At 37.7% G+C, this 16,315-nt stretch overlaps 1 protein-coding gene across 10 annotated transcripts in view; it reads right to left on the bottom strand.

Annotated features, from left to right (window-relative positions):
• The window catches only part of LOC306842813 (nuclear factor 1 B-type-like), a 92,176-nt gene that overhangs the window by 29,830 nt on the left and 46,031 nt on the right, over window positions 1-16,315 (bottom strand). For all 10 annotated transcript variants that reach the window (XM_079373893.1, XM_079373891.1, XM_079373892.1 and 7 more), the window contains exon 3: window positions 947-1,000. In XM_079373893.1, coding sequence (XP_079230019.1) covers window positions 947-1,000 — 54 coding nt within the window. The remainder of the gene's footprint in view (window positions 1-946; window positions 1,001-16,315) is intronic.

Below are 16,315 nucleotides of genomic sequence, written 5' to 3'. Positions count from 1 at the left end.
AAAGCCCAATAGGAAGTGCAGTGAGGGCCAGGGTTTCCATAGTAGCAGCACTAGTTGGGTCTATGTTGTGGCCCGAGAGCTTTATTTTACTTGGCAGGGGCAAACGCACAACCTACTCTTGAGGTAAAGAACTAATTACACTCTCCATTATTTTCATTCTTTACACATTACATACCGCCAAAAAAAGAAAAGGAAAGAAAGGAAAGGAAAACACAAGTGAGTCCAAGGGAACCAACACAGGTTTAGCTGGCATGACAAATAGACACTGTTAGACGGGATCCACTACCCGCTCCACATACCATCAGCAAAACCTGCTCAAACTAAGATCTGACCGGACTGGTGATGTCATGACATGGCTTGTTTTATATAAATGGTAATTTTTGTTTTTCTTGTAAAAATCACAGACATTACATGGTGGCTTTGCAGTTGACTTTAATTTGTGCTGAGAACCAAGTATAATTATGGTCAAAACCAACATATTCTGATCAAATAAGCCTGTTTCTCTGAAAGATATGAATTTGAGGGCATTTATTTTAAGTTTAGCTGTAATGCAGCTGTTAAATAATCAAATTAAAATATATTTGAAGAGTTTATTTGAGACCTCATTTAAAGGATTTGTTAATGGCAAATTTTGCAATATATGTTTTCTCAATACCCAGCAATAATATCACATCGTGGGGTGTCTGGGGATTCCCACCCCTAGAAATTAAAAATAAAATAAAATCACAATTTTAAAAACAGATTTTCTATGACTGTGGTAACCAACATGAAATAATGAATAATGAGACTGAAACAACCACCTAACACGGACGTCATGCAGGAGGTTTAGCAGATTTATCTGTATGAGACCTTAAGTGTTCTATAGTGTGTCATTATTAAGGGTATACCAGCACCTGGCAGTAGTTTACTGCAGATGTTAGTGCATTTCTATATTGTGTTGACATACCTGGAGGGTTCTTGCCAGGCTCATTGTTGCTAGGACTTCCTGACTGTTGCAAGTCTGAAAACACAAATAAAGGTGGTGGATTAAAACACAAAACCCAGAATGATCAGTAGATCTACAGATGACAGTACTGCACTTCACTGTAATTTATCATCCACTTGCAATGTTTTCTCATGTTTGTTTAGCTCTTATTGTTTTTGTTGATGCCTTAGACATTAACAAATCAGAAAAAAATCTATATCAGAGCAATAGAAATACATAATGTATGAAGAATAAATATGGTCCAAAAGACCACACTTAAAACTGGGATATTTTTCCATTTAAACCTAGAAATAAACTGAAATTTTTACAACATGGATTTTACTTTAATATATATCTGAAATATGTCTTATTCATTTATATATATACAGTGTGAAAAAGTGTTGGCCCCCTTCCTGATTTTTTATTTTTTTGCATGTTTGTCACACTTTAATGTTTCAGATCAAACTAATTTAAATATTAATCAAAGATAACACAAGTAAACACAACATGCAGTTTTTGAATGAAGTTTTTTATTATGAAGGGAAAACAAATTCCAAACCCACATGGCCCTGTGTGAAAAAGTGCTTGCCCCCTAAACCTAATCCCAGAATGTAAGAACAGGCAAATGCAAAGCTGAAACGTTCCTCACAAAAGTCAAATGGAGACACACATGTGCAAAACTCGCTCCACCTTGTAGGGTGTGAGCAAAAGAAGAGAGTGGGGGTTATCCTGTAGATTAGAAGAATCCTGTCTGTTGCTGATGTGTGCTTTAATATTCACATGATTAATAATGTTACCTTACAGAACCTTTAGGAGGGCCCTCACTAGATTCTACTGCTAATGACACACCTCCAGCACATTCACCCAGTCTTATCAGGGACTAATAATTAGCTTTTTCAAGATCACAACAAGCATAATATTATTGATGCTCTGATATAAAATCACTGGTAGCAATAAAGCAATAAGTATTTTCATGTTGTGGCTGATATTACAATCTAAATTCAATTTAGGTAAATGTTAGATGACAGCAAAAGTAGTGTAAAAACAGAAAAATGAGCTTGTACAATTAATTATGAATTAATCAATATAAGTCAATATATATCCAATATGGAATGATTCTATAAGCATTAAAAAAGTCATATCAGTCAAGATCTGATATGTTACCAATACAATGCAATGTCTAAACAACCCATCACAGGGTGTCTTGTAATCTTGACACTGTTATCAGCCAATGCAATCTTAAGATGCAAATATATTGGCTTGGCCAGTAAATACAAAATGCAAAAGAAAAAAAATGAGTTCCTTTTCTCCTTGAGCTCCATTTCAGAAGTGAAAGTTAAAGGGGAGAGGTAAAGAAACAGAGAGAGAAATAAATCCCACCCCCTCAAAAATGACCATTAGGCCTAGCTGCAAATACGGAATGTTCTTGGCGTCAGCTCAACAATGACAAAGAAAGGAAGGGAACAACATACATTAATAAGAAGAAAAAAGCCCCGAGTTTGTTTTCTAGTGAATTTGTGAGATTTTTTAAGAGCTATTTCTGCATTAAGCCTTGACATTTTTTTGAGCAGGTTGATCTTTGATTGGTCTGAAGCATTATTGTGACACTATTGTGACAGTGCCTGTTCCTATGCCAACCCCCCAATTCACATACAAGTTCTACACCATCCATCAGTCTGCTTAAAGACATCTCCTACCATGCCGATGCCCCAAAAGAGAGAAAAAAAAAGAAGGAAGATGAAGGAATAGCTTGCATCTCTAAATACAAACTTGCATGGATGTTGAGTGATTAAACAGAGAGCACAACAATGTAACAGCTGGTACACACAGTTAAATAGCTCTGATCCAGATACACTGCTACGGTACGCAATGATATAAACTAAATTAACCATGGTTCATTTCAGCAGGATATTCAATATTTTTGTATTAAATATTAAATAACATTTATGTTTTGCCATAATATATCTACAAATGCCAGCTCTTTTGTAATTTTTAAAAGACACTAATATATATATATATAGATATACAGTATATAAATACACACACACACACAGTTGTGTTTTACACGTGGTAAGGGATTTTGAACAACATTTAAACAGTTTGGCCAGGGTGAAGTTGATTGTGTGTCTATGTGTATGTGTGTAAAAGAGACACAGCTCCCAGAAACATTATAAGCTTCTCCAAGCACAACAACCCTTGGCACCCAACAGCCCTGCCACTTGTTTAAACAAATAAACTGTCCAAGGAGAGAACAAGGAAGGGAGAGGGCAGACAGAGGAGAAATTAATATTTTCTTTCTTTGCACAGTAACCCATAAGAAATGTAAGGTTTAATTGCATTTTTATAAAGAAAATGTGACCTGTTTGCACGTAAAAATACTCTTTGCCCTGATGGTAGGGTGCTCTGAATAGATTCCATGGAATTGCAGTGCAGTTTCTAAGGTTGTGGTTTGTAGCATTGTAATGTGGTTGCTATTCCTGGTGGTTAGGTTTGCTAGGTCATTGCTCACTGGCCCATAAGAGTCAAAAGAGTCCACTCCCAAGTACCATCATATTGTTCCCTAAAAAACTTGATGGCATTTTTTCACCTGTAGTATCATCCTCCAGGTGACAATTAAAAGCCTGATGGGTTAGAAAAGCAGCAGCTGAGTTCTCCTTAAAGGCTGTGACACACTGTGAACTAGTGGCAATGAAAGCCTACAGCCGTACGTTCTGTGTGAGAGGAAATAACTCTCCATACCATCAGGTGGCAGTAGTCTATATTTGTCATTCAAAACGGAAAACTATAGATGGGTCTGGCTGCAGACCGTGGGCGAGTGGAGCTCCACTCTCGAACAGGAAGTACGTCACCTCCACTCAGTTTTCCCTCGGAATTGGGCTACTTTAAAATCAGTTGCCGCGAGTTGTTTTTCATGTCCACGGGTTGAAGCGAACCCAATAACGTGATATTTATGCGAATTTACCAAGGAAACCTCGCCAAAAAAAACGTGAATTTTACGCACATGGAGTGGGATTTTCACCGGGGGACCCCCCTCGAAATGCTATTGGGCTTTTATAACATACAATATTTTATCAAGAAATAACATCAAAAAGATGTTACAACATATAAAAATAAACATAAAAATAAATTACAACAAATAGGAGTTGCCAGGGGGAGGTAAGCATAAAAGTTCAAAGACACAAGCTACATACGTATGTATGTACGTACGTATACATACAGTATCAAAATAAAATAAATACAAAGTTCACAAGCTTTCAAAGACCTTACAGCTTTCTTATTCAAAGAGTCTCTGATACTGTAGTTCAGCCAACAAATCCATAAATTAGGTTTCTTATTAGATTTAGATTAGATTCTTATTAGATTAAATTTGGCTCACAGTATAAGTAAATAAATGAAGTAAAAATACTGCTCCTCTTGGAAAGAAATAAAAGAGTACATGTTCCCATAGGAGAGAAAAAGGTCTTAAACACTGAATATTTTCATTGATAAAATTTTGAACTTTACACCATAGTGTAACGGAATATGTACAGTGCCAAAATAAGTGCAGTTTCTTCATATTCATTGCAAAAAATACAATTTACATTTAATTTTTTGTAAATAATGATTTGCTAAAATCTGTGAATGAGCTTATAAGAATTTTCTGCAGTAACAACCACACGTTTCTCCAGCAAATCAATTTTCCATTTAATAAAATGGAGACAAAACATAAGGGATTTCATGAAAACCACATTTAACCAACGTAAAACAACAATAGTAACATCAAGAGACGCTGAATTGGGAGAATGGGCTTTATCAATACCTAACATGTGAGTACCTGAAGGGATTGAGCCAATAACAATTGAGAACTCTCTTTGAGGAATTTATATTTTACAATAAGAAAGGAATTCATAAGAAAAGAGTGTTCCTTCTTTGTTTTTATAACTGACTAAACAATTTAATATTGTTGTCAAACTAGTTCTTAAAAAAAGATTTGAGTTTGTATAGAATGTTTCTATTATTTCATATGAAATAGCGATGCAGAGAAAAATCGTAGGCTATTAATGACCAAGATTTGTTTATTTTTGTTAACTGCTTGAAAATTTGCATTTTCAGCATGGGTGTGTGTAATTTGCATGGTAGAGTAAAAGTATTGTCAAGTTATGTTTATTACAGACCTTATTTTATAAATTGTTTTGTGAAACCACATTATAATTTCATGTTTATATTTCATGTTAACAATAAACATGAAACACTATCATACATTTATTTATTTAACACACATACTTATTACATTTCAAATTTGCACCTAACATACCTGCACATAGTAAATTGTCTATTTTGTATACTGTGTTTGTGCTATTTTGCACATTCTCTATTTTGTATATTATTATTTGTATTATCTGTGTCTTGTCCTGTCGCTGTCATTCTGTTGCACTGTAGCTTCTGTCACTAAAACAAATTCCTCGTACGTGCAAACATACAGCTAATTCTGATTCTGATTATGGAAAACCTTGAGGGAACCAACGGAGAACTAGTCTTTACAGTATTAGTCAGGTTTTGACATCACAACTTAAACACTCTATTCTCAGGGAATGCAACTGAAACCTGTTCTAAACCTATTATAAATCTATTATTATCACTTATATGTTATTGTACTGTTGTACTCACTATTTTATTATCACTCTAGTACAATTTATACTACATATACTTTTTAAAAATCACATATCACTTTTACTATATTTTTACTCTATTACACTGCACTGTGTCAGTGCATAATGTTTTACCACACTGGATCCATGAAGGATTAACAGTTACATTTCTTATTGTTTGGTGTGGGGTTTATATCGGTCTCCTGCTTTGAAAATATAGAAAACAGACTACCAGTGTGTCAATTTTTGATTTGTATTTACTGATTTTATTCCATTTTATCAGTATTGGTCAATTATCATTACTTAAAGATGTATTATTTCGATTGGTTTCCAGTATTTCAATGGGAATGAGCTGTGTTCTGACCTGAGGCACAAGAAAAGCTCAAATGTTGGGGTTGAAGACAGAGAAAGCAATTTCAACAAAGAAAAAACTTCATTTCATTTAATGTACATAAGATTATATTACATATATATATATATATATATATCACAGTTATACTAAATTAATATTAGAATTGTCACCAGAAGAAAAAAAAAAGCCAAATCAACAAGTGTACGCTTTCACAATTTCTAACGAAAATTAATTACTTTCCAAGTCTAACTAAATAACTGGAGACAGAATTATTTTTAATTCCACGTAGATTACAAACCACTAAAATCGGCTGATAAATGTAAACGTTATCATGGTTTTCCAGAAAAAAACGCAGTTCCTCCGTTTACCTCCATTTGTTTTTAAGGCAGTCTTACCCGGACCAACGTGGCGGACGTGTCGCTAGTGGAGGGGACGTATTTCCGCTCGACTGGAGCTCTACTCGCCCAGTATGTCTGCAGCCAGACCCTATTGGAAAACTGGAACTAGGACTTTGGATATACAGTCTTACGCTTGTTTATCATTTTGGATATGAGATAACATAGTTTAGGGACCAATTCTCACTTTTAACTACTTGCGTATTAGCATGAATGTTACTAGCATATTGGCTGTTTAATAGTATTAATTAAACACATATTAATGCTTTATTCTGCATGAATCAAGATTTTAGATTCCTTAATCCTACCCCACAATTAAACTTAACTACCTCACTAACTATTTATAAGCAGCAAATTAGGAGTTTATCGAGGCAAACATTGTAGTTAATATCTAACAAGGAGAATTGGTCCCAAAACTAAAGTGTGACCGAATATGAATCATGTTCATTGGTTGGTCTTCACTTTCTTTAGTTTGTGCCAATTCAACATCACAGACCCTCGATGATGGCTTGACAACCATCGGGTTGGTGTCACCATGCTAAAAAAATTCTGTCATTCTTACCCTCATGACATTTCAAACCTGCGTAATTTTCTGTCCTTTGTGGAACATAAAAGTATCTTTTCTTTATCCAAACAATGTAAGTCAATGGGTACCAAAATAGTTTGGTTTGCAATTTTCTTCAAAAATATATTGTGTGTTCAGCAAAGTCTATGCGAGGGAGAGTAAATGATAACAGAATTTTCCTTCTTGGGTGAACTATGCCTTTAAAGTTATGGGTTTGTTGAATAGTGCAAACAAAAGTAATAGTGTCGCTTGCCTTGGCAACTTAAAATCTAAGATGAAGTCATCTGATCTAGGATCATATCTACATGAATAGAAGCATGATGAGCTCATTGCAGATCGCGTGAGCTTCATAAATACGATGCATCAATGTATCTTTGTGCCACCTTATCTGTTGGATAGCATCCATACAGCTGTCACAATTATACCTTCTGCACTTCTTCCACCCGCAACGTAAGGTAATGTCATTATGCAGGATGAATACCTCCATACCTGAATCTGGGATCTATGAACCCAAACCTGCAAGCGCACACACTTACACTTGGCTCCGTTCCTGCGTAATCTAAGCAGTCTTTGTTTTGTGCGTGGTTGAGAGCTATCACATACTTCAGCAACTTTAATTCAATGTATCACACCCCCACCCCATGCACGTAAATGCACGCGCAAACAGACCTGACACGTGCATACCGTCGACATTTCAGGAGGAGGCGTCTGGCAGCCATTTTAGAAAGCTGCACACATGTACTGTTATGTTTGCCAAAGAAACCAGGACTGAGCCAAGAACACTCTCTCTCCTCTTACTCTATCCTGAGTCCTGAGCCAAGCAGAGGGAGGGAGGGAGAGAGAGAGAGAGAGAGAGGGCAGAGGAGACTAAGAGGTAAAAATATCTCCTAATTATGGGCAGTCCTGGCCGAAATATTTGGAACGGTACAGCTGCAATCTTGTAAATATTGTGTGAGTATAGTGTGTGAGTGAGTGACATCCAGCGACTGAGAGTGTGTTTGTGTGTGCTGGTCACTCACCCACTCTTGTAACCTCGCACTATGGCTGTGACATTAGTGCACATACAGCAAAAAGTGCCTATATACATCAATCTTTCAGATGTGTATATTTCTCTATCTGTTACTCTATGCACTTTCTCCCTCTCTTCATTACAGCAACTGTTGATAAATCACAGCTCTTTATCAAAGTTTGCTATAACCCAAACACAGATATAATGAGCAGCATGCCAGCTAGAGCTCTAGAGCGTGAATGTCAGATAAGACTCGTGCCAGCAGGCATCTTATCTAAAAGCACAACTACAGATAAGCTGATGGTCATTTCATAGTGCAGTTAATGCCACCTCACTTCTGTAAATTTAAGTAACCATTTAAATAACAAAATATCAACTCTAAGAAATATTATGCATGCTAAGTGTAATGTGTCTATGCCAAAGTATTTTGTTAATTAATACTACATGTATTAGATGCTTTTATGATTTATATAATGCAAAAATCTTAAATGCAAATAAATAAATAATTGCTCAGTTCTGCATGAATACTACACACCACACACTAGAATACTTAACTGTTATTGGTCAAACACCTATTTTATTCTTGTATAATGACCACAAACCATACATTTCTTATATTTCTTCTTACATAATTAAAAATTGAAACTCAATTTGATAACTGTATTGCTGCAATTTTGCTCAAAACTGCATTGCAGCATTTTATCCGTTTTAACAAACTAAATTATAAATAGGCATAACATAAATATGCTACACAAATGTGAATAAAGAAATATATATTATACACTACCATTCAAAAGTTTGTTAAGAGGGTTGGTAAGATTTTTATTGTCTTATGCTCAACTAGGGTGCAAACATTTGATCAAAAATCAACATTTATTCAATCAAATATGAAATTAAAACAGCAATACTGTGAAATGTTATTACACTCTAAAATTCTGGGTTAAATACAACCCAGCGCTGGGTAAAATATGGATAAATCCAGCAATTGGGTTGTTTTGAGTCAGCGGTTGGGTTACTGACCAGAAGGTTGGGTTAAACATTTAACCCAACTGTTGATTGAAAAGAACCCAGCATGTGTTCTGTCCAATATTTACCCAGCACTGGGTTGTATTTAACTCGGCATTTTTTAGAGTGTACAACTCAAAATAAACGTTTGCTATTTGGATACATTTTGAAATTAATTTATTCCTGTGATGGCAAAGCTGAATGTTCTGCAGCCATTACTCCAGACTCTTTAGTATGCGGATTTGCTCTTAAAAAACTTTTCTTACTGTTAGCACAGTAAACAAATAAATACCTTACCCCAAACTTTTAAGGGGTAATGTATATTATACAAAGGGATATTAATTTAAATATGTATTTAAATAGGCCTGTTTAAAATACAAGTAAAGTAAATGTAAATATTTGTAAATGTAAATGTTTAGTGGGTTTCCTGCATTTGAAAATCTTTAGGTCTATAATTAGACTGTTTTTATTATAGGCTCTGATTAGATTGCAGCCCAATTTTCTCCTATCGAGTATCCTTTCACAAGGGTCTGCATGTCACAGATCAGACTTTACACAGACACGGTCTGAAACATACACTGGCCCTCTCTGAGACACTATCTACTCACACACACACACACACACACACACACAAAACACAGACACGGTGTGAAAGTGGGAAACCAAAGCCCGAATGACAGACACATATACCCCGCCTCACCCAATCCTTTCCAAAAAAAGAAAAGTTTATCCCCAGCCGCACATCCTCAGTTGGCCTCAGTTTCCCGCCCGAGTTCAAGCACTTGATTGCAGACATGAAGAGGAGAGGCTAAAGTCAGAATCTCCAGGGATGAATGATTGAGCAGAAAGAGAGAAAGAAAGGGGGTGGGAAAGAGAGACAGAGTTGAAAAGAAGAACCTAACAATAGTAGAGACAGGACGGGCTGTTAAATAGGAGTGGGGTGGATCATGCTTGGACAAACTAGACAGAGAGAGAGAGATAGAGAGAGAGAGAGAAAGAGAGAAAGAGAGAGCAAGACTTAAACAAAAGATAAATTGTGTGCATTTCAGACTGCATTCTGTGGCTCAAAAAAGTGCAAATAAAAGAAGTGTCTGGGAAAACAAGTCACTCAGGGCACCTTCCACACACACATACACGTCCAACTTCGGGCACACATATTCACAATAACACACTGTGTTAATAAAGACATATAGCCATACAGATACACAATGGCTGAGATGCACACTGCATCACGCAGAGAGCACTGATGTACACATGTTCCCATGTCAGCACAACACTGAACCCAGGGTGGTTCATCCGTCACGTTAAAAATAACCAGACCGCTGTGACAGCACTGTGTGTGTGTGTGTGTGCGCACTTTCCACCTCAGTAACAAAGAAAGCCTATAGAGGTCATGTCAAATCTAACTCGTCTACAACTGCTGTGTCTGGCCTTACAAACTTTAGTCACACTTTCTTTCCAAAGGGACCTTAGTTCCTAGTCATCATAACACACATCAATAAAGTTGACAAGTGTTGACCAAACCTCCCCGAAATGCCCCCTGATAGTGTATCACTTCTGCTCGTATTGTTGTTTGATTGGTCGAGTGAACGGTCCATTTGCATGAGTGTGTGTGGAGTCGTGGGATGCCACCATTGGCTTGATCCATCCGTAGCTGTGGCAAATGGCCAAGCCTTTTTGTAGCCATCAGACGTGAGGAAGGGAGGAGTGAAGAGAAAGAGAGAGGGAGGGAGGGATGGAGAGACTGAGACTATAGATTCAATTATGCATGCACATTTCATTTCCCCATTCATGGAGGCTTCTACGGACGAGGACGGAGGAAGCAGAAGGGGGGAACCAATGACATTCTGCTGTACGTAGCTCCTGTTGAGAGAAACACTAATGAGGTGACACTCAGTGGTTGGAGTCCAGCCAAAACAGTCCATTAACTCTGCACAAGTAGTTAAGAGGAGGAGAGATGGGGAGGGGAATGGCTTGAGCAAAATGAAGCAGAAGAAAGACAGACAGAGAAAGAAAGTTGTGAATGACATGACAGGAGGCCAATGCCTGCGTGGAGTATGTTTATGATCAGTAGCAGTATAGTGTATGTGAAAATTTGTGCAAAAATACACATATTCAAAGTCAGCTAGTTGACATGTGCAGTGAAATGGGTCTTGAGAAGACGGTAAAAACATAATAATGACTTAAATGATTCATTTTAACAATTAATAAAAGTAATTATATCAAAACTAAATTCATAAGAAAAAACCTACGACCTCACTTATCAGTCATAGTCAGTCGTTGGAAATCTAAGCTGACAATTGTGAAAACTAATAAAGTTCCACGCAAACCTGTAAACTAAGACAGACCATGATTTCTTCTGTTTTCCTCTCATGTTTACCCGGTTGGAAGAGTGCAAGCTAAGAACAAACTTTTCTCTTTCAGAGAGTCTTCACTTACACAGTGCAAGTCCTGGCAAGAATTAAACTTTCACGTGCTGCACAGGTCACAACTCTCAGTGTTTATTGTTCAAAACAAAACCAATCATCTAAAGCAATAGTTTATGCTTATTCTATCAGTTACAAGCTCACTAGGGCGCTATTCTCAAAAATTAAAAATTAAAAGCCAAATTAGCATTGCTCACACATCTATGCATGCATACTTGGACACTCACAGTGTGAGAAGAAATCCTGTTCAACCACTTTGCTATGCTTCCACTGTCAGGACATGTCATAATAAGTGTATCTTTCTTGTACACAATGCGCAGTTATTCTCCTTAAAGCTATATTCGCATGAACAAAATAAATGACATACCGAGGAATGACGAATCAGACAATGTTGCACTTATGGAAGAGCTCAATTACTCTACAATATAGAATGCACAGTTTATGCCAGCGGTCTAGGTGACAACATTTGCATATTGTAGCAAACCAAAGCAGGTTAATCAGGATCTACACCAGCATGCTTCAGGGGTTTCTGTGGTTTGTTAAAACAACAATTAAAAGTGCATTCTTTAGATTTGAATAAAATAAAGTTATAAATACTGAGAAACACTCGAGAACAGCCTGAAGTTGCACTCCATACTGCAAATTTTATGCTAGTTTGTTAGTGATGTAAAAATATGTTTTAAAAATGAACTAATATTGTTTCTTTACGATTGGAACCGATACTGATTATTTATAAGCACCTAGTAACCAATGTGCAGAAATAGTTTTTATTTATTGTTCAACTAAAATGTTAAGTTACTTTACCAGTTAACAAGGTAACCAAGTGGCATCCAGTATATCATGTATCAGTATATCCAATATCGAAGAACTGATTACAAGTGAAAAGAAAAAATCTTGGTGAAGAAAATCAGTAAAGATTGTGTTTCCAATCCAGTTGTTATGTATGAGTTGCTAAATTGATTACCTTAAAATGACATGTTCACTGACATTTAACATCCACAAAATTGTCATCTTACGTTGCATAAGGGGTTGTGGGCAATTTCAGCGTACATGGATTCACACTTTAAATCTAAAATCAAATGGAATTGCATATCATCAACACACTTTTGACTTACAATTTTAACATACTATGATCCGAGTTGTGCTAATTCTAATCTTGCATAGTTTTTAGGATGCACAGTATGCAAACTGGAATGCAGGATGTATAAGCACACAGAACAGCATCCCTTATGCAACTGAGTTTCCTTCAGCTAAAAGTCATCACAGTGCCAACCTCAGCTGATAGCCAAGCTTCCGTTTGTGGTGAGGGCCAATGGGGTGTCAGCTCAAGCATGTGGAGGCGGGGCAATGTGCCAGCACAGTAGAGACATAGTACCCATGTATGGCCTCACTCCAGCTGGGCCAGAGGCGACAGACAGCCACTGTTTAGCACCCATACACACACACACACACACACACACACACGCAACCTAATTAGGATGTTGAGGGAATTATTGGATCATATAATGCCACATCTAAGGGGAGATCTTGGCCCAAAACAAAGAAGAAACAAAGCACACACTCATTTAGACAGCTCCACTGGCACACGTTTCTGGAACAAGATGGGAGGAAACACTGAGTTTAATGTGTCATTACAAACATAAAAACTGACTCCCAACATAGCCAACAGATGTCTGAGCACTTTTATAGTGCTACGACACCACTAATTTCAGTGCACACAGAAAAAACCTCAGCCAGGGCTAAAATAGAGGCTGCAGGTGTCTCTCAGTGCAACAGCACTCTATTACCTGTAAAGCACTCTTGACATTCAGTGCCTTGTTCTCACCTACATAAAATGCTGAATTATGAGTCCTTATGTCCCTAGTTTAGTCAGATAGTCCCTTGATTAATGGGAAACATGCTTCTGGTGTCAAGAAAGGATCTCCATAAGCCAATATAAGCAGAAGGATTGAATTTACAAAGCATGCATCTAGAATTATGTTGCTGTTGGTTGTGGCTTTAAAAGTTGAGTCCTTGACAAGAAGTAATCCTGTCAGCTATTGCTTGAAGATTTGAATTTCTTTACGTTAATATGTCTCATCATGATATCCCAATTTTCTCTGGAATAGTCTTTAGAAGGTGATGCCTGAATCTATCAGTAGTATATCGGAGAGAGCAGAGCTCCCTGCAGCAGATGTTGATTTTCCCTTCCACCTTAGTACCTGACAGTCCTTCTGCTGGACCCCCTCCATCACAAACACCCTCCTGCCTATCAGGTATGTATCAACTGCTCTTAACTCTGCATCATTTTGATATGTATCTGAAGCCCTCTATAGCAGGGGTGTACAATCCTGCTCCTGGGGGTCCAACGTCCTGCAGAGTTCAGCTAAAAACCTGCCCCAACACACCTGCCAGGAAGTTTTTTTTAGTAAACCTGAAGACCTCAGTTAGCTGGTTCAGGTGTTTGATTAGGATAGGATTGGAACTAAACTCTGCAGGACAGGAACAGGATTGGAAACCCCTGCTCTACGATGACTATTTCTAAAAAATTATACATATTCAAGAATCAAATCAGAGCCTCTTTTGACATAAGGCCGAAGAAGTGCCTGAGCTAAGACTCTTACATATTGTAGCATGCTTACCTCATTGCCAAGCTGCAGATCATAAGAACCAACTGTATTTTTACCATGTGGTCAATGTTTTTTTTTGTTTTGTTTTTTTTTTGGGGGGGGGGCAGTTATGTAATTGAGCTTCTTGAGAAAAGCTTCAGTTTACAATATTTCTTTCTGGCAAATGAAACAGCTTGCAAAGACAGAATGCTGTTCCCCTGACAAAGACTTTCCTGTGAAGAGTGTCAGAAAGCCAGCGGTTGATGATTAATACAAGCATAATAAAGCAGGCTCTCTTTTCACTCTGGAGAGCGCACACGACCGCTGCAAGGTCAGCAAGCAGGCAATCGGCCAATTGACCGGTCTTGCTGCAGCAACTGTCCAACAGCCTCAAAGAACTCCAGCTAGCTCACCAGAATGGAGCAATGCAATTCCATAATTCACGTGGCAGGATCCCTCATCCCTGGCAGATGCTCCATGTGCTTCTTTGGCTTGCCGGGGTGGCCTTGGGCTTCAACAGTAACATGTGGTTTGGCTCCAGTGCTCAGTTTATATGGGCGATGTTAAGAAGAGGAACCGCTAAATGAATTTCAGATTCTGTTGTTCTAAAACCATAAACAATTTTACACCAAGCCTGGCATTAAAGAACGGGATCCTGGTGCAAAGTGAGGAATGCTTCCAATAACAATCCTATTATGCAAACAGCTCTATCGTCATCCTTCTGTAACCTGCAAATCTCTCCAAAAAAAGAGATTGCATCTACTTCTAGTAAAATGTCTCAACAAACATCTCATTAAAAGTATGTTCAGTAGGTCATTTGAGAGTGCCCTCTGAGAGATTACAAAAAGAAAAGACTGTTTATTTTCACAGTTCCTCTGAATGCTGTCTTTCAGGTTTTATCAATTCTAAGCAAACATATACAAAGATAAAAGGAGGCATTTTGATTGCTTGCGAGAGGTTACAAGACCATCAAGCAACCAGTGTCTAACTTTTTTTATATATCATACTTTGTCTAGAATAAAAGTTACAGCAGGCGTTCATGCACAATGTGGCAATGGCTACCCTCCCTCTCTTTAGGGGATGCAATGCAAAAGGTCTTTGTGTGCGGTTTCGTTTTTGGGGCAGGTTGCCAAAACACTAAAATGATATGCCATGCAGATGAATTCAGTGGAGGCCTGTTAAATCTCCTTCACCTACAAAGGTGGCATTTCTTAACAAACCTCCTAGCAGACACCTCTCAGAGGGAAAGGAAGCTGAGGAAGGCTTAAGAAAAAGGGGCAGAGCTCAAAGCAGCATTAGGAGGCCTGAGATGTTAGTTCATGGTTTTTGTTCACATGACCTCAAAAGGCAAGTTCACATGTTAATCACATAAGAGCTCTTTTGTGCAAATGTTGTAGCCTCTCCTTCATAAGAATGAAGTGGCGGATGGAACTCTTAGTCCCAACAGTCAACTTTTCCAAGAGCCAACTCAGGAATTTCCCATCCAGCATTTTTTCTTCTCCTGTTGTTTTTTCTCCCACTTCCTCTATTCTTTGCGACATTCTACTTGACCTAACATTAGCAGACCTTTTTCGCTTAACAGCCAAACCTGTCACCTTCCTTCGTCCCAGTTTCTCTTTATTAACAATGCCGATCAACGGGTCAAAGGTGACCGCATTGTAACACGTGGGAAGTGCCGTGCACTTCTCGTACGCGACTCAGGAAGACAAACAACATGAAGAAGAGAAGGGTCTTTTTCTTTTTGTTTTGTGGGATTCAGAGGCAGGGCTCAAGGAAAGAAGTGAAGAAAAGGAATCGGAGGAAAACAACCTGATGCGCTCACTGTACATGTGTGATGTGATCTAGTTTTTCAACACAGAGCAACCACCCCTCCAACACACCCCTGAAGATCTCCAGTGCACCAACACATTGCCACTGTCCTAGACAACACACACATTGTTTCCATTCAGTTACTGCTGCATGTTGGGAGATCAGGGCTCAAAGGCACACCATGTCTCTTCACCGCAAGAAGAATTCTAATGGCCAGAACACTTTTAAGCTTTTTTACAGCCCAGGTATGCTACCATCGTGTGCATTAATTATTATTGCCTTCAGCAATTTTCCATTGTCTGAGGAAAAACCCCAGCTACATTTTACGGCCTTTTTTGTGCCTTGTATGGCACTGCTATAAACACAAACATTTGATCAGTAAAACTGCACACTACACAAATAGTTACATCATTGTAACTGTCATATAATTATACAATACTATAAGGTATATGTGGTTCCCGACTAAAAGATCCCTCCTGAACTTATCAAAATTACATGTGCATATATATGAATTCAGGATGCTATGTATGTATCACATTTTTTATTTTATTAATTTATTTATTTATTTTAAATG

The sequence above is a fragment of the Barbus barbus genome, assembly GCF_936440315.1.
Source record: "Barbus barbus genome assembly, chromosome: 2".
NCBI classification, from domain to species: Eukaryota; Metazoa; Chordata; class Actinopteri; order Cypriniformes; family Cyprinidae; genus Barbus; species Barbus barbus.
The sequence above is the reverse complement of the archived record's forward strand: the minus strand, read 5'-3'. Positions and strand labels throughout refer to the sequence as shown.